Source organism: Phacochoerus africanus, chromosome 16 (genome assembly GCF_016906955.1).
Source record: "Phacochoerus africanus isolate WHEZ1 chromosome 16, ROS_Pafr_v1, whole genome shotgun sequence".
NCBI lineage: Eukaryota > Metazoa > Chordata > Mammalia > Artiodactyla > Suidae > Phacochoerus > Phacochoerus africanus.
Window position 1 is genome coordinate 6,256,312 of NC_062559.1, and position 16,410 is coordinate 6,272,721.

Sequence of the window (16,410 nt, forward strand, 5' to 3'; positions counted from 1 at the left end):
GGGGTGGGGCGGGCTCCGGTTGCTCTGGGTATTAAGGTTGAGCATTTTCCTCTTCCAGCGGGATCTAGGGGGAGTGGAGGTGGGGGGCAGGGTAGGCTTCTCTCTCAGCCCCTCTGCTGCCCCTTACCCCATGGGGCCTGGCACCTGTGGTTCCAGGAAGGGTGCCTTGGGGGTGAGCTCATCCATCCTCTTCCCACAGTCTCTCTTCCTTGTCCCAGTCCTTGGCCGTGGGGGGTGGCTCCGCGGAACGGCCTTCAGGCCCTCTCCTCGGCTTCCAGAAAATCAGTGATGTGCATTCAGCTTTGACTTCTGAGTGAGGGGTGTGTGTGTGTGTGTGTGTGTGAGAGAGAGAGAGAGAGACAGAGAGAGAGAGAGATTGGCCTCTCCTTAGCCAAGGGAACAGCTCTCCTTGGCTGCTGCCTCTATGCACAGGAGGAGGGCTACTCTGTTTCCATTTCTCCCCTCTAACTGGAGGATCAGAGGCCTGTCCTGGGCACCTGGGTACTTCAGCGTGGACAGCTGGCCAGGCTAGATGAGAAGCCCCCTTCCCCTCGGCCTGGTTCTCTGCGACAGATGGCCCTGTCCGAGGCCTCTCTCCCCACGCCTCTTCTCACCGCAGGCCCTTTCTCACTTTCTCAATCCCTTGACCCTGCTTGCAGGTGAATCACCCTGGATGTGACAGGGACCAAGCAGCATCGGGGTGGTGGGGTGGTGGTTGCAGGGTGGAGGAGGAACTGGGCCAGTCATCAGCTGGGTTCCTCCCGGTACCCAGATGGATTGGTGTGCCCGATGCCAGGTCACAGAGGAGGCAGAGTCTGTGCCACAGAAGGCCTTGGGCATCTTCAAGTGTGAGCAAGGAAGCTGCCGGAGGTGGAGAGGGCCGAAGAAATGACTGTACAGGCAAGAGCCTCGGGTCTTTTTTAGCATCAGCTGGTGGAGCCACCTCCTTCTCTCCCACTGGCTGCCTCCCTGAGTCACTGCCCACCCACCAGCAAATAGAAAAGGGGTGTCATCTTCTGGCCAGTGGCCCCATCTGGCCCCAGGGTTTGCCTCTTTTTGCTCCTGGGTGAAAGGGGAAAGTCTGGGTGGGGTGGTCTCACCAAGACCTGTTCCTCCAGGCCTTTCTCCTTCCAGACGCGGCTTCTTTCCCTGCCCTTTGTCCCTCTCCTCCCTCCACATCCCATGACAGTTCTCCCTGGTGACAAGACCCACCCCCTTGCTCCAAGGACAGAGGCAGCTGCAAGCCCTCAAGGGCCCCACATGGCCCCATCCATCTCGCCGCCCGGGTCTCTGATGCGGCTGCAGGGGAGGCGACCCTGGCGGCTGCTCTGTTGCCGACTCCTCCCCACCCGCCAGCTCAGCTGTCAACACTCGCCTCCCGGCCCCGGCGGTCCTGAGGCCCTGCCTGGCTTGCTCAGGCCGGGGACATGGCGCCCAGGAGACCCTCAGTGAGACCCAGGCAGGCGGTGGGCAGGCTGCGGGCAGACACCCGGCCTGCCCGTGAGCATCCTCAGGCCTCCTTGCCTAAATAAGGGAGCTGCAGCTGGAGGGAGCCAGCTGGCCGGGGGGAGGGGCCTGCGGCTAGGCCAGGGTTTTCCGAGGGGCTGGGCCGCCGCAGCGCCGCAGGGCCCCGAGGCCGCGGATTGGGCCTGCTCGGCTGGCCCCGCGCTGCAGAGGGAGGGCGGGCCCTTCGCACAAGGGGATCCCCAGGCTGGAACCTCGCGTTCGGGGGCCTCTTTGATCCCGCAGCTAGGAGGCCAAAACTCTTGTCCGAATGACCCTCTCTGTACAGGAGGGCCTGGAATAACCCCAGACAGGGCTCTGCGTGTGTATGTGTTTTTAGGGGGGCGCGCCCCTCCTAAATCTCACCCACCCTCATCTCAAAAATTGGTGGTCTGGGGGCCTCCAGATTGTCTTGCCCTTCACCTTTCTCGGGTCTCCGCTGACCCCAGGCGCGTCCTCCTAGGGCCCAGGCTTTGCCCGTGTCACCTACATTGGGCCTTGAGCACATGCAGTGTGTATGAGCCAGCGCTCGGCGTGGAGGGGGACCGGGCACAAGGGGCCGGCCCTCTCCCTTCAAGTCCGGTGCCACAGCCCTTCTAGCGAGGGCGGAGGAGAGCGGAATCCCCGGTCTCGTCCCTGGCCGCCTCGGGGCCGGCCGTCGCACCTGTCCTCACGGTTCCCCTACCTAAGGGTCCCTTCCCCCTCCTGGGGCGCGCGAGTCCTGGGGGCTCCGGGGCTGAGCGAGGGGCTGGGGTGGGGGGGAGCCCTCGGCGCGGCTCAGCCAATGGGAAGGGCGGGCGCGCGGGGTGTGTGGGGGGAGAGGGCGGCGCTGCGGGCGCGCGGCGGGCGGGAGGGTGCCGGGAGGCGGGGGCCGGAGCCCGAGGGGCGCGCGCCGCGTTAACCCTTCCGCGGCCGGGCCGAGCCGCAGGCGCAGCCCGAGCCGCGGGCGCCGGAGCGGCTGTCGGCGCGGCGGGCGGGAGCCGGGAGCCGGGAGCCCGGCGCTCGGGCGGGCGGAACCCAGCGCGAGGACGCGGCGGAGCGGGGCCCGCGGCTCGGCTGGGGCCGGCAGACAGGTGTGCGGGCGGCCCGGAGGCCCGAGCTCAGGCAGCTCCAGGCCGGGCCCGCGGTTCAGAGGCGGCGCCGAGCGGAGACCCGGCGCCCGCAACCCAGTCCCGGCCCCGCCCGTGCTCTGCCTGGCCGCGGGGTGCGGGGACCACGGCCGGGCCGGGCTACCCGAAGCCTGTGTTGGGCCGGGCCGGGCCGGGGTGGGTGGGGGCCCGCCCGGCCCGCCCATGGGCTCAGGATGCCGGTGCGGAGGGGCCACGTCGCGCCGCAGAACACCTTTCTGGACACCATCATCCGCAAGTTTGAGGGCCAGAGTGAGTGGGGGAGGGGGCCCGAGGGGAGGGGGCTCTGGGGGGCGGGCCGAGCTCGCCGGAGTGCGACTGGGGGGCGTGCCCGGGCCGTGTGCAGCCCGCAAGTGAGTCCGTGGGGGCTGCCGGCCCCAAGGCGCTAGCCAGGGGTCGTGCGGGGCGAGCCTTGGTGCTGGGGGCTGTGGGCTTCGGGACCAAGGGGCCTGGTGTTGGGGCGCGCGGCGGGAGGCTCAGTTTAGGCTTCCGGATCGGATCGGGGGAGTGTATGTGACGCCCTGAGTGTGCAGGGAGCCCTAACTCTGGGCATCTTGATGTGAATGGGGCCGGGCGGGGGCAAGACCAGGAGAATGTACCTGGCCCAAACTGTGGGATCCTAAGAGCACCCTGCATGTGCCAGTCCTGACTGTGCTGCCGGAATGCAAGCCAAGCGTTGTAGGGTCGGTGCTTAACCTGCTCTTGGGTGTGTGTGGGGTGCGTATGTGTCACCCATGCGTTAGACTCTGCATGGGCAGTGGGGAGGTATCTTTGACAAGGCAGGGAACTGTGGACCCTGGGGTGAGAGGGAGCTAGGGCTGAAGCTGGGCTCTGGGGGGGGGGGGTCTAACGGGTTCCGTGCAGTGACCCCATGTAGTTGCTCTTCCTGTCCTGGGCCCCTTTATTCAGACGACAGCACCCCTCATGCTGGCCCAGTAGGGGATGCTTCCAGAAGTGTCCCGGGCTAGGTGAATGTTCTGCGTATGGGTGTTTGCACGCTCCTGGCATACGTGTGCCTGTCCCCAAGGCTGCATGTGCTGTGGTGGGTGTGACTGCCAAGGGCCCTGGGAGCGGGTGACATTCCTTGCCCATGACCCTGTGAGCACAGGACAACGTGTGCTTGTAAGCGTGGTGGGGGAAGGGAGGGGTCGGTTGGACGGGCAGCATTGTCTGAAGCAGAGGAACAAGCTGATCCTGAGGGGGAGGAGACGGCCGTGGTGGAGGGCGGCGAGGCCCTCCTTTCCCCAAAAGCTCCAGGAGACTGTAGGCAGGAGAAGAGCCTGGGCTAGGACCTGGGGGCCTGCCTTCTGGCCCCACTTCTGCCACTGCCAGCTGTGTGACCTTGAGTGACTCTTCCACATCTGGGAAGGAGGGGGTGGCGAAGGGGTCCTTCAGGTCCCTTCTGACTTGGTTATTCCAGAAGCTCAGTGAAGGAGGTGGGAGTGGGGCCTGCCTTCGAAGAAACAGGCTCTTCTCTTCCGGCCTGGGAGAGGGGGCCAGGTGGTTTTTCCTCTCCGCAGCTGGTGCATATGTGGCTGGTACCGGGGACTGCCTTGGGCTCAGGTGGAGATGGAGGCTGGGTCCGGGGGTCTTTTCCTGGGACAGGGAGCCCTGCTTTCTGAGGTCGATGGCTGCCTGGGAGTTTTAGGGGGCTTGGGCAACCGACCTAAAGATGACCCAACTTCAAAAAGTAACTTCCCGGAGGCCAGAGTAAGGGAGGGGAGGAAGGCGGGAGGAGGCCAGATCCTGATGCAGCAGCCTGGGCCTTACCCTTGAGATTGCCCGAGGGCTGCAGCCTGAGGGCTGTGCCCACTGGGAAGGGAGGGGGCAGAGTTCTGACTGCTCCTGAAAGCCCCAGCGTAAGGCCAAAGTGGCCACAAACCTCTGTGTTTTATAAAAAGCTCTTATCCCCAGAGCATCTTTCCTGGCACAAGCTGGGGCTGCTGCCCGCCTGCTGCTCACCCACCAGCCTGGCTCTCAGGGCAGGTGTGGAGGGCGTGAGCCGAGTCTAGCTGCAGTGAGTCCACTGGGGCACCTCACCTTCCTGGGGGAGATCCCCTTTCCCTGCTTCCAAGTGGGGCACTCTGTCAGGCTGGCCCTGGGCTCCGGGTGTTGCCGGGGTTTGGAGCTGCAGGTCCCTTTCCTTGTTCCCTATGACCTTGGCTTTCTGCCTCTGACCCTCAGCGTATGCCTCACCTTCTGCAGACCCAGGTTCAAAGCTGGCCCTGTCTTTTGCAAGCTGTAAGATGAGGACATGAACTTCTTTTGAGCCTCGGTTTCTTCATCTATAAAACGAGGATTATGATAGGGCTGTCAAAGTAACACATGAGAGAAAAGTGCTAAGTGCTCACGTGGCACTGCTTCCCTCATCCTTCCTGGCGCCCACTCCCCAGCAGCTGACTGCCCTTGGAGCGGGTGCAGAAGTCCCTGGAAGCACTGCCCTGGCAGTGTCTGCAGATACTTGGGGGAGTGATTTCCTAGGGATCCCCAGGGTACGGAGTGCCCAGGGAGCGCCTCCCAGTCTAGAGAGCTGGGGTCAGAAGAGGAGCCGGAGCCGGTGCAAAGGGAAGGCTGGCCGCCATCTCTGGCCCTTCCCAGGCTCCCTCTCCAGGCCCAGTGTTTATCCCTCCGCCGCGGCTGCTGACACGCGTTGCTGACACCCGCCCAGGCTGGCCTCGGCCCCGGGCGTAGAGGGGGCGGCGGGCCGCTGGCAGCCGGCCAGGGGGAAGCCGCGCAGCCAGCCCGCGGGCCGGGCGAGGGAGGCGGCGCGCCGCCCGGCCGGCCGAGGCACCTGTGTCGGGTACAGCTGCGTTCGTCCCCTGCTGGGGGCGCTGTTCCCCGTGGTGCTCCCTGGGGCGGGGAGTTCCCCAGCGGGCAGCTACGTATGACAAGAGAATGCGGCGAAGGGCTGGGAGCCCCGCAGGCAGGGGTCCTTGCTCACGTGCCCTCTTATCCCCGCCCCCCCAGGCCGCAAGTTCATCATCGCCAACGCTCGCGTGGAGAACTGCGCTGTCATCTACTGCAACGACGGCTTCTGCGAGCTGTGCGGCTACTCGCGGGCCGAGGTGATGCAGCGACCGTGCACCTGCGACTTCCTGCATGGGCCGCGCACGCAGCGCCGCGCCGCCGCGCAGATCGCGCAGGCCCTGCTGGGCGCGGAGGAGCGCAAAGTGGAGATCGCCTTCTACCGGAAAGATGGTAGGCGCGGGCTGGGGCGGGGCGGGGCGGGGCGGGGCGGGGCGGGGCCGAGAGTGGGGGCGGGGCCTGGGAGTTGGGGGCTGCCGGAGATTGGCCGGAGGGTTCCATGGGGGCGTGACTCTAGCGGAAACCTTTGAGGTGGGCCAGGTGGGAGGCGCGGGTTGGGTATTACGACTGCAAGGCGGCCAGGTTCTCTTTACCTGAAGTACTCTGGTGGGATGCTTTAGGGGATGACCAAGGGGCTGCCTGGCTGCGGGTCTGGCGCCTCTGGTTTTTTCCTCCCTGGGCAGATGTGGGCAAGTTGAGCTAAGTGGGTTGGAGTTTAACGGCGGCACTGGCATGGCAGGTGCGTGCGTGGACAGAAGTAGTAGGTGTCCAGGCCGGCGGCTGGGCGCTGACCTCCAGTCACCGGCTTCTAGCTACCCTAGGGCAGCCCCTGCCGGGTGACTGGTCTGGGGACTTGTCCCGGGGGCGGGGGGGGGGCGGGCGAGGCGGGGGAGGGCTGGCTCGCTCTCGGCTCCCGCTCTCCTGGCCCGTCTTTCTTCTGCACCTGAGCTGCACCTGGCCGGAGGTGTGTGCCTTTCCCCACAACCTCAGTTCCCTTTGTCTCATCTTTTGCGCACCCCGCCCGCCACCCCTTCCTGCGCCAGGTGTCTCTGCTCAGCCACCGCCTCCCGGCCCAGCTGCTCTGGGCTTCCGGAGAGCGGATAAACAGAGCTCTGGGCGGGGCTGCTCCCACACCGCGCCTGGCCCTGGCCTGCCCTGGCGGGGTGGGCTCTGCTCAGCGAGGGCAGTGCAGCAGGGCTTTGGGGGACCTGCAGGTATCAGAGGGCTGGGGAGGGGGCTCCAGAAAGTGCCACTGGACTGCCCACAGGTGCCTGAACCCTGATGCTCACCAGCGTGCATCTAATGAGCCTTTCCTGAACCCAGTGAATCAGGTGCAGCAAAAGGTCTGGGAGATGGAGCAGTGTACAAGACGGAGGAGGCGCCTGCCCACAGCGAGCTTTCCCGCTGTAGAGAGCACTCTGTGCCTCTCCCTGGGGGAAGGGTGAGCCTGCAGCCCGTGTAGGCCTCAGGCCCCTTCCCTTGGAACCTCCCCTGGTGGCTCAGGGTTGGCCGAGGTCTCCCTGCAAGGGCTTACATGACCTGACGGCCCTGCTTTTGCAGGGGTGCCCAGCCGTGAGATTCCTGGATAGAATTAGAGGTGGGGACAGTCCCTGGGACCCCATGGAAGAGGGTTTGCTCACAGCAAATGCGTGTTCTGGCTCGAAGGCAGGGGCTGGGAGACTAGGTGAAAACTCTCAAGGCAGGGCCTTTTTTCTGGCTCTTCACCAATGTCTCCCCAGAACCTTAGAGCAGATCTGCTTTTATAACTGCCAGGTCATCCAGTACTAGTTAATATCAGTGGATGCCTTCTATGCACTGGACGCTGGGCGAAGTATTTCATGTGTGTCATCTCGTGGAATCTTCACAACAACCCTGGGAGGTAGATACTGTTATTTTTCCATTTTGTGGATGAGGAAAGTGAGGTTCAGGGAGATAGAGAAACCTCCCTAAAGAGTACAGAGCTGGGAATGGAACCCCTATCTGTCTGATCCAAGCCCTGTCCTCTCTTACTGTGCTGTCATATATTAAAAATGACACGAAGTAGTTACAGGTATATCTATATACTGCATGTTCCTTTATGCACACTTTTATTTTAGAAGTTTGCAAACCATCAGTGTAATGTAAAGAATGGGTTTAGGTCTAACAAATTCTGTGATATGGGCCAAGCTGGTTACTGCCTTCAGCCTGTTTCTGCTTCTGGGATAGTGTGCTTGCTGGGGCCCTGGGTGGTGGGGCCTGAGTGCTGCTATCTTCGCTGCAGTATGTGAGGAGCTGGTGGCTCCTTTGGGAGACGGTGGCCGTGGGACCCCTTCTGCAGAGGTGCTGTCATGGAATCCTGGCGACTCTGAGGATCACTTAATCCAGCCCGCTCAAGTAACAGACGGAAAAACTGAGAAGCTGAGGTCCAGTTACCAGGGAATAAGTGGCGGGAGTGGGACTGGCACCCAGGCCTCCCACCCAAGTTCAGCCTCTTTCCCCACCTTAGGGCACTTACTCCAAATGGGGTTGTGGGGAGTTCCCGTTTGGCTCAGCAGTAATGAATCCAACTAGGATCCATGAGCATGCAGGTTTGATCCCTGGCCTTGTTCAGTGGGTTAAGGATCTAGTGTTGCTGTGAGCTGTGGGGTAGGCTGGCAGCTGCAGCTCCGACTTGACCCTTAGCCTGGGAACTTCCATATGCCGTAGGTATGGCCCTACAAAGACAAACAAACAAACAACAAAAAAACCCAAATGGGGTTGTGACCCAGAAAATCCCGTGCCAGCAGTCTGTGCCTGCCCCCTCCTCTGCTCTCACCTTTTCCCATGGCAGTCAGGTCTCTCCTTTTGGCCAACAGGCTGGCCTTGGCCCTCAGGTGGTGTGGGCCCTACCTGTCCTGGCACTTGAGGCCCAGGGTGCAGACAGAGTTCCTCTGCCTGCCTCCCTATCCCTCTGCTCAGGCAGATCTCTGTGCCCGACCTGGGTGCAGGTGTGCATGTGTTCACAGTCTTGGGCCCGGGGAAGAGGCGGGAGGCAGAAGTGATGAATGCCAGTGCCACCCCTTGTTTCTGTCCAGGCCTTTCTCAGGGTCTTGGCCTGGGCTGGTCACAGCAGAGTGGGTCCCTGGGCTTCAGCTCTGGGGAGGTGGGTGGCTGGGAAGGAGGTGGGGCCTTTTGCTGGCAGGCGCCGCCGTGGACAGCTGTGCCGTGTCGGTGCCTCTAGCCCAGCTCTGTGCAGTGTCAGGGCCTGGAGCCAGACAGCCCCATTATTTAGCTGCTGGGACTGCTGGGAGGTGGGGAGGCCAGACTGGGGGGCATGGGCTGGAGGGAGAGACACGGGGTGCCAGGGGCTCACTGGCCTCGTGCCCGTGCCTGTTCACATCAGGCCGAGGATTAAGGTGGAGTTGGGAGCAGGGCCCAGAGGCGTGCGGCTGGCAGGGGGTGGCATCCTCGTGGGGTCTGGGTGGCACCTTGGCACACACCTGCATTCCCACGTCACCCTGGAATGGGCTGGGGGCCCCTTGGAGCGTGACTCCACTTCACATGCTCCCCTCCTCCTGCCAGGCCTGGCCCGGGTCCCTGCTCCTGTCCCTTGTGTTCTCCTGACTCTTTGTTTCCGTCCCTCCGCCCAGCCCCCTCCGCGCTCAGCCCGTGTCTCCGGGCCTCTCCCCTCGGCTCAGGCCTCCCTGCCGCCCTTCCCTGGTCTTTATCTCCTCGCCCTGCAGCTGTCTCTCTTCTTCCCTACCGTCAGCACCCCAGCCTTCCTCCGTGCCTCTCTCCCGCGGCCCTGGTGGCCTCCTCCGCCTCTCTGGGCTCCATCTCCCATCTCTGTCCAGCTCCCTATACCTCTGCCTGTCCTGTCCTGGTCTCCACGTCCCTGTGTCCCTGGGGGCCCTGTGCCTGGGTGGGGATGGGGGTGTCTCTAGAGAAGAGTCTGTCGGCTTCTCCACTCCAGCTGCGGGCCGGTTGCCATGGTAACAGGGTCAGCAGGGGCCCCCACTGCAACAGCTGAGCTGTGGGCTGGGGGAGGGGTGGAGACCGGAGGGCCAGTGTGCTCCCCCGTGTCCCCAGAGCCAGAGGGGAGCCAGAGCCCCAGAGGTGGCCTCACACCCACGGGTTGGTGGTCCCCAGACTCAGACCTCAGCTTCCCAGAGGCTCAGGCAGGTACCCCGGCACCCGTGTCCTTCACGCAGCCCAGTCCATTTCACCATCTCCTCCTGGTCCCTGAAATCAGACTCTTTGTTGTGACACCACCCCCAGCTCCCTCATGGCCCCAAGCTCAGACACTCGCTCTCCTCCATCCGCTCCAGGCATCCAGGCTGCGATCCTCAGGTCTCCGCCCCCCCATCAGTCTGGGGAGCTGGTGAAGGAGCCCTTGGGTGTGTTGAGGCTGGTAGGCGGGTCAGACGGAGGCCGGTGCCCGGGTGTGTTCCGTGTCCTTGACATGAGCAAACCAAGGTGACTGCAGTTAGACACAGGTAGCACTTTTCTTAGGGGGGTGGGGAAGCCATCAGGGGTCTCCCTCCACCTTGGGCCTTCTGGTCAGGGTTGGGGGCAGCTTGGGGCCAGGCAGGTGAGGGCACCTGCAGGATGGTGGCCCGGAGCGGGGCAGGGGGCTGCCTCGGGGCCCAGCAGCTTTCCCCTCGCAGTGCCTTCGCCCTGCCGCTCCAGGGGCTCCAGGGAGGGATCATCCTTCAGCAGGGGCAGGGTGCCCTGGCCTGCTCCGGGGCTCCCTGTCCCAGGCCCACCTTGGGGGCCTGCCAGGCCTGCCCCTGAGGGTGTGGGCCACCCCTGGCCTCCTCCGGGGTCTGGAGAGCATCAGAAGGGTGGCTCCACCGTGTTGTGTCTGCTGTAGCCCCTAGAGGAGCTATGTAAATATTTGCGCAGAGCTGTCTGGGGTGGGAGCAGAGTTTGATGGTGGCCTTGGGCTCTGGGGGGAGGGAGGCATGGACAGCAGGAGGGCCAGCATGGGGGTGTGAGATGGGGGGGACTCAGCCTCTTTTCTGCCCAGAGGTGGCTGCTTTCAGGGCAGCGGGACTTGAAATGGTCCAAAAAAGTCCTTTCACAATTAAACATCTTCCCTGACAGCGCCCGAAATGCCTCCATTGGGACCCTCTCCCTGGGGTGGAGAAGGAACATTTTTCTTCCTTCCTTCCTTCCTTCCTTTCTTTCTGCCTTTTTGCCTTTTCTAGGGCCGCTTCCTGTGGCATATGGAGGTTCCCAGGCTAGGGGTCTAATCGGAGCTGTAGCCGCTGGCCTATGCCAGACCCACAGCAACACGGGATCCGAGCCACGTCTGCAACCTATACCACAGCTCACAGCAACACTGGATCCTTAACCCACTGAGCAAGGCCAGGGATCGAACTCGCAACCTCATGGTTCCTAGTCGGATTCGTGAACCCCTGCGCCACGACGGGAACTCCAACCTTTTTCTTTAAAAAGACCGTCTCTTGGAGTTCCCGATGTGGCTCAGAGGGTTAAGAACCTGACTAGCATCCATGAGGATGCAGGTTCGATACCTGGCCTCGCTCAGTGGGTTAAGGATCCGGCATTGCTGTGAGCTGTGACGTAGGCTAGCAGCTCTAGCTCCAATTCAACCCCTAGCCGGGGAACTTCTGTAGGCCTTGGGTGTGGCCCTAAAAAGAAAAAAAAGGGGGTCTGTCCCTCTCATCACCCCTCCCCATAAGCAGGAGCACGGAAATAGCTAGCCCTTAGTGCAGAGAGGAGGCCAAGAGGCTGGGGGGTCAGGTCCCGAAGAGGGGACACCTGGGACAGCGATGAGTGTGGGAGAGGCTTTGGATGAACCATTGTCCCCCTAAAGTCCCTTCCTGTCCTCAGTCCAGGGTCCATAAAGATGCCCGTGCTGTGGACGGTGGTTGGCCTCAAACGGACCCCTCTCCGTGTTGACCGCGTATCTACTGGACTAGAAGCACCTTGAGGGCTGGGTGGTGTCTCCTCCTTGACTGACCATCTCCCTCGCTCCCAGTTCTGGGTGAGGTTGCCGTGGCCCCCTCCCCCACCGGCTCCGAGAGGGCAGACAGCGCCCTGTCTGTTTTGCTCTCTGTTGTATCTGTGGGTCTACTGCATAGGGGGAGCTCAGTGCTTGCTGAGTGAATGAATGATTGAACGAATGTGGTGGCCAGTGTGCTGTGTTACAGACTCTCCATACAGGGAGTCAGAGCCTTGAGAGCTTGTTTTGGGTTTGGTCATAGACCTGCTGTGTGACCTTGGACAAATCACTTCCTATCTCTGGGCCTCAGTCTCTCCCTCTTGAAAAGCCTTAGAATGCCAGGGAGTTTCCTGATGGCTCCGTGGGTGAAGGGTCACTGCCGTGGCTCTGGTTACTGCTGTGGCGCTGGTCGATCCCTGGCTCAGAAGCTTCTGCATGCCTTGAGCGTGGCCAAAAAAAAAAAAAAAAAAAGAAGAACGCCAGGGCTGGGAGGGGTCCCAGAGGATGCAGATGCTATCAGGGCCAGGAGGTGGGCCTGGGAGAGGTGGCCTGAGGTGGCCACCGTGAGAGCTGGGAATCCTTCAGCCTTGCTCTGTGTGTGGGGGGGGGACATTGTGGGGTACAGGAAAGGCATCTGGGGATTCCCAGCCTTCCCAGCTCAGAGATGGATGGAAGAGGAAGGGAGCAGAGTTGGGGGAGGGGTGGTGGCGGCTGCACAACCAGCGCTCGCAGGCACCCTCCCTGCTGTGGCTGCCCTTCTAGTCTGCAAGCCGGGATGCATGCTTTGCAGCAGGTGGTCCTCAGAGGGAGCCTCCTCTCCATCGCTTTACAGGAGCCAAACTCTCACTTAGGCTAAAGGGGGAGTTCCCATTGTGGCTCAGCGGGTCAACCTGGCATAGTGTTGTGAGGATGCAGGTTCGATCCCTGGCCTCGCTCCGTGGGTTGAGGATCTGGCGATGCTGCAAGCTGCAGTGTAGGTCACAGATGCAGCTCAGATCTGGCACTGCTGTGGCTGTGGTGTAGGCCGGCAGCTGTAGCTCTGATTCGACCCCTCGCCTGGGAACCTCCATATGCTGTGGGTGTGGCTGTAAAAAGAAAAAGGAAAAATAATCAAAGAAAAGAAATGCTAAGGGGACCTACTAGCTGGGAGGTGCCCAAGCGGGAACTCTATTCTGGGTTTTCCTCTTTCCTCTTGTCCTGTCCAGCCCAGAACACCATTGTGCAGCCTGACTCCCCTCGAAGGGCCATGGTGGAGGCATGGTGGGCTCTGGGCCCCAGAAAGTTTGGGGTTTATCTTGGGTTCCCAGAGCTGCAATTCCCCGTTCACTAAGTAGGATCGTAACACCTTGCCTTCCCGGTGCTGCTGGGGGAGGTTCAGCAAAGAAGAGGATAGATGCAAAGCAGTGTCAAGTGCAGGGCTCTTGGCATTCTCCTCGCCATCAGGCAGGGTGGCACCCAGATGGCTGAAGGTCTCGGCCAGCCAACCCTGCCAGTGCCCTGCCCGCGGCCTGCCTGCCTGCCTCTCCCTCTCTCTGCCAGGCTTCTGCCGGCTCCCGCTCCCGCCTCTTCCCCACATTATGGAAACCAAAGCATTTGTGTTATGGGTTGTTTCTCTCCCTTTCACTGAGTTTTCTCCTTTTCCTTTTTTCTCACTCCCGGCCCATTACCCTTGCCTTAGGCAACCATTCAAAAGTACTTCCTGAGAATGTGTGGCTTGCATATGGTCTTGCAAAATGTGTGTTTTGTCTGGCTGCGTATAGGTTTAATTTATGTAAATGATATGTGCTCTATATTGTATTCGGGTGTTCGCTTTTGTCACACAGGAATACGCCTGGAAGTCCCCCAGGTTGTTCCTTGACGTTGAGTCTAGCCGTCTGTATTGGGGTGCTCGCACCCACCTCCAGACTGGGTGGAGGGCCCTCCAGATTGTCTCTGTAAATGATGCCGCGGTAAACGTCCTCATCCACGGCCCCTTCTGAACTCGTGTGAGGATGCGTTTGGGGTTGATCCCCAGGAGTGGAATTGCTGGCTCACAGAGTACATGCATACTTTTTTTTTTTTGGTCTTTTTAGGGCCGCACCCGTGGCACAGGGAAGTTCCCAGGCGAGGGGTCGAATTGGAGCTGTAGCTGCCGGCCTGCATGACAGCCACAGCAATGCTGGATCCGAGCCACATCTATGACCTATACCACAGCTCATGGCAATGCTGGATCCTTAACCTGCTGAGCGAGGCCAGGGATCGAACCTGCATCCTCATGGAGGCCAGTCGGGTTCGTTAACCTCTGAGTCGTGATGGGAACTCCGAGTATGTGCCTACTTAATTCCACCAAGTACTGTCAGACTGACTGTACCTGAGCAGGGCTGCACCATCCCCGCCCTCCTAAGCAGAGCATGAGATTCCTACTCCCCTGCAGCTCTGCCACTCCTGGCATTATCCACCTTTCTAATTTATGCCAGTTTAATAGGTGAAAGTGATATCTTGCTGCCTTAATTTGCATTTCTTTGATTTCGTGCGAGTCCAAGCTGTTCAGGTTTCTTTCCTGTGAATTGCCTGCTCATATTCTTTGCTCACTTTTCTATGAAGCTGCTGTCTCTTGTTCTCATTGATTTGCAGGAGCTGCTTGTGGATTTTAAAAATACAAATGCATGCAGTTAAATACCTAATTTGCAGTTTTTTTTTTTTTTTGTTCTTTTTAAGGCCACACCTGAGGCATATGGAGGTTCCCATGTTAGGGGTCGAATCAGAGCTGTAGCCACTGGCCTACACCACAGCCACAGCAACCTGGGATCTGAGCCGCGTCTGCAACCTACACAGCAGCTTGCGGCAACGCCAGATCCTTAACCCACTGAGTGAGGCCAGGGATGGAACTTGCCTCCTCATGGATACTAGCTGGATTTGTTTCCGCTGAGCCATGACGGGAACTCCTCCAATTTGCAGTCTTGACATTAATTGCTTTTCATCAAGATATTGCAAATATCTGCTCCCATTCAGTCATCTGTCAAGTTTATCCAGCAAAGATACTTAATTTTGCTGCAAACAAACCTGCATGAATTTTTGGCTTGCTTTGTGCTTTTAAAGTCTTGTTTAAGAAATCCTTGACTGTCCTGAGGTTGCAAAGGTCTGTATTTTCTCCTACTAACTTAAATGTTTTCCTTTCTCAGCTGGGTCTTTAATCTACCCTGAGCCTACCTCTGTGGTGTCAAAGAGAGATCAAGTTGTATTTTTTCCATGTACTGAGCCAATTTTCCCAACACGCCTAATAAACAGCCTATTCTTTTCCATTGATTGGTGGGGCCACCCTTATCATGGGTTAATTTCCCGTATATCCACGGAGCTGTCTTTGAGCTCTGTTTCGTTCCAAATATTTGTCTGTTCTTACATGAAAACCACATTTTAAAAAATATGGCTGGCATTACCGTGAGCTGTGGTGTAGATCGCAGACACGGCTCAGAACTGGCATTGCTGTGGCTGTGGTGTAGGCTGACGACTGCAGCTCTGATTCCACCCCTAGCTTGGGAACCTCCAAATGCCTCAGGTGCGGCCCTAAGAAGACAAAAGACAAAAGACAAAAAAAAAAAAAAGGCAGTTAGTATGTTTTAGTATCTGAAAGGCAAGTCTTCCCTCTCCATTCTTTTTTTTTTTTTCTTTTTTGTATTTTTAGGGCCTCACCCGCGGCACCTGGGGGTTCCCAGGCTAGGGGTCGAATCGGAGTTGCAGCTGCCGGACTACGCCACAGCCACAGCAACGTGGGATCCGAGCCTCATCTGCTACCTACACCACAGCTCACAGCAATGCTGGATCCTTAACCCACTGATTGAGGACAGGAATCGAACCCATGTCCTCATGGTTACCAGTTGGGTTCATTAACCACTGAGCCACAATGGGAACTCCTCTCTATTCTTTTTTTGAAATGTTGATGTATGTTTATAAATTTTAGAGAAAGTTTATCAAATTCCTGGGAAGAAAAACCCTAGCCTACTATTATCTTAATTAGAATTAAATTGGTTTTATAGGTTAATTCGGGGGACAACTGACATCTTTATAACATTGGTCCCATCTAAGAGTGTCTCTCCACTTATCAGATTATTTCTGTATCCTTTATTAGTTTAAGCTTTTTTTTTTTTTTGGCCACACCCTCGGCATATGGAAGTTCCTGGGTCAGGAGTCCAATCTGAGCTGCCACTGTGACCTCTGCCATAGCGGTGGCAATGCCAGATCCTTAACCGACTACTCCAGGCTGGGGATTGAATCTGCACTATGCCCTCAGCATGCCTAAGTTCCCAGGCCAGGGATCGAACCCTCAACATACTGGCAACCTGAGCCACAGTGACAGTGCCAGGTCCTTAACCTCCTGTGTCACCAGAGAACTCAGGTGTGACTCTTTTCTCCTCACATAGAGGCCTCATGCATTCTTGGTCTGTTCCTAGACACTTCATAGTTTTTGCTGCTATTATGAGAGAGAGCTTATTTTTGACAGCTCTTCTAATAGCTTTATGCTGGTGGAGAGAAATGCTCTATGTTCTGTGGGCTGACCTTGAATTTGGCAGTCTTGTTGGGTGAACTCATTATTCGTTGGTTCTAACTGTTTATCTGTTGATTTTATTGGTTCTCTAAGGAGGCGATCATATCATCTGCAAATAACGCTGGTTTTCTCTGTTAATGTTTGGGTCATTGCCATCTGTGTAGATGCTGGAACGTTCCATCTGTCTTTTCGGCAGCCTGTCACCTGCACTTGTATTGACTTGTTGGTCCTGGTCCTGTGGGTCAGGGAGCGATTGTGAGTCTTGGTTTAATGGTTGAGAAGCTGTGGCTGACGGGTGGCCGACGGGTAGCTCTCTGGGAAATGCTGGCAGCCAAGGAGGGAGCCCTGTTCTAGAAGCTTGCCAAGCCCTGGAGGAGGGCAGGGACCTTCCGTGTCTCCTGGGGCCTGTGGTTCTGTGTGCCCTTGCTGCCCATGCCAGGCTGTATGGGTGTCTCGTGAAGAGGGCAGGTAGGGGTCTGAGGCTCAGGCCCACCTTGGCCCCTTGCCCGGATTCCTGGGTCGTCAGC

The 16,410-nt window shown here is 59.2% G+C and overlaps 1 protein-coding gene across 2 annotated transcripts in view; it reads left to right on the forward strand.

The window, feature by feature from the left end:
* The first annotated feature begins 2,402 nt into the window (after positions 1-2,402).
* KCNH2 (potassium voltage-gated channel subfamily H member 2) overlaps positions 2,403-16,410 on the forward strand; it is a 35,751-nt gene continuing 21,743 nt past the window's right edge. The window contains exons 1-2 of one of the 2 annotated variants that reach the window (XM_047763272.1): positions 2,403-2,882; positions 5,598-5,828. In XM_047763272.1, the coding sequence (XP_047619228.1) occupies positions 2,807-2,882; positions 5,598-5,828 (307 nt within the window). In that variant the 5' untranslated portion in view covers positions 2,403-2,806. Of the gene's footprint in view, positions 2,883-5,597; positions 5,829-11,258; positions 11,404-16,410 lie in introns of those variants that run through there. The other variant, XM_047763273.1, reaches the window with a different exon arrangement.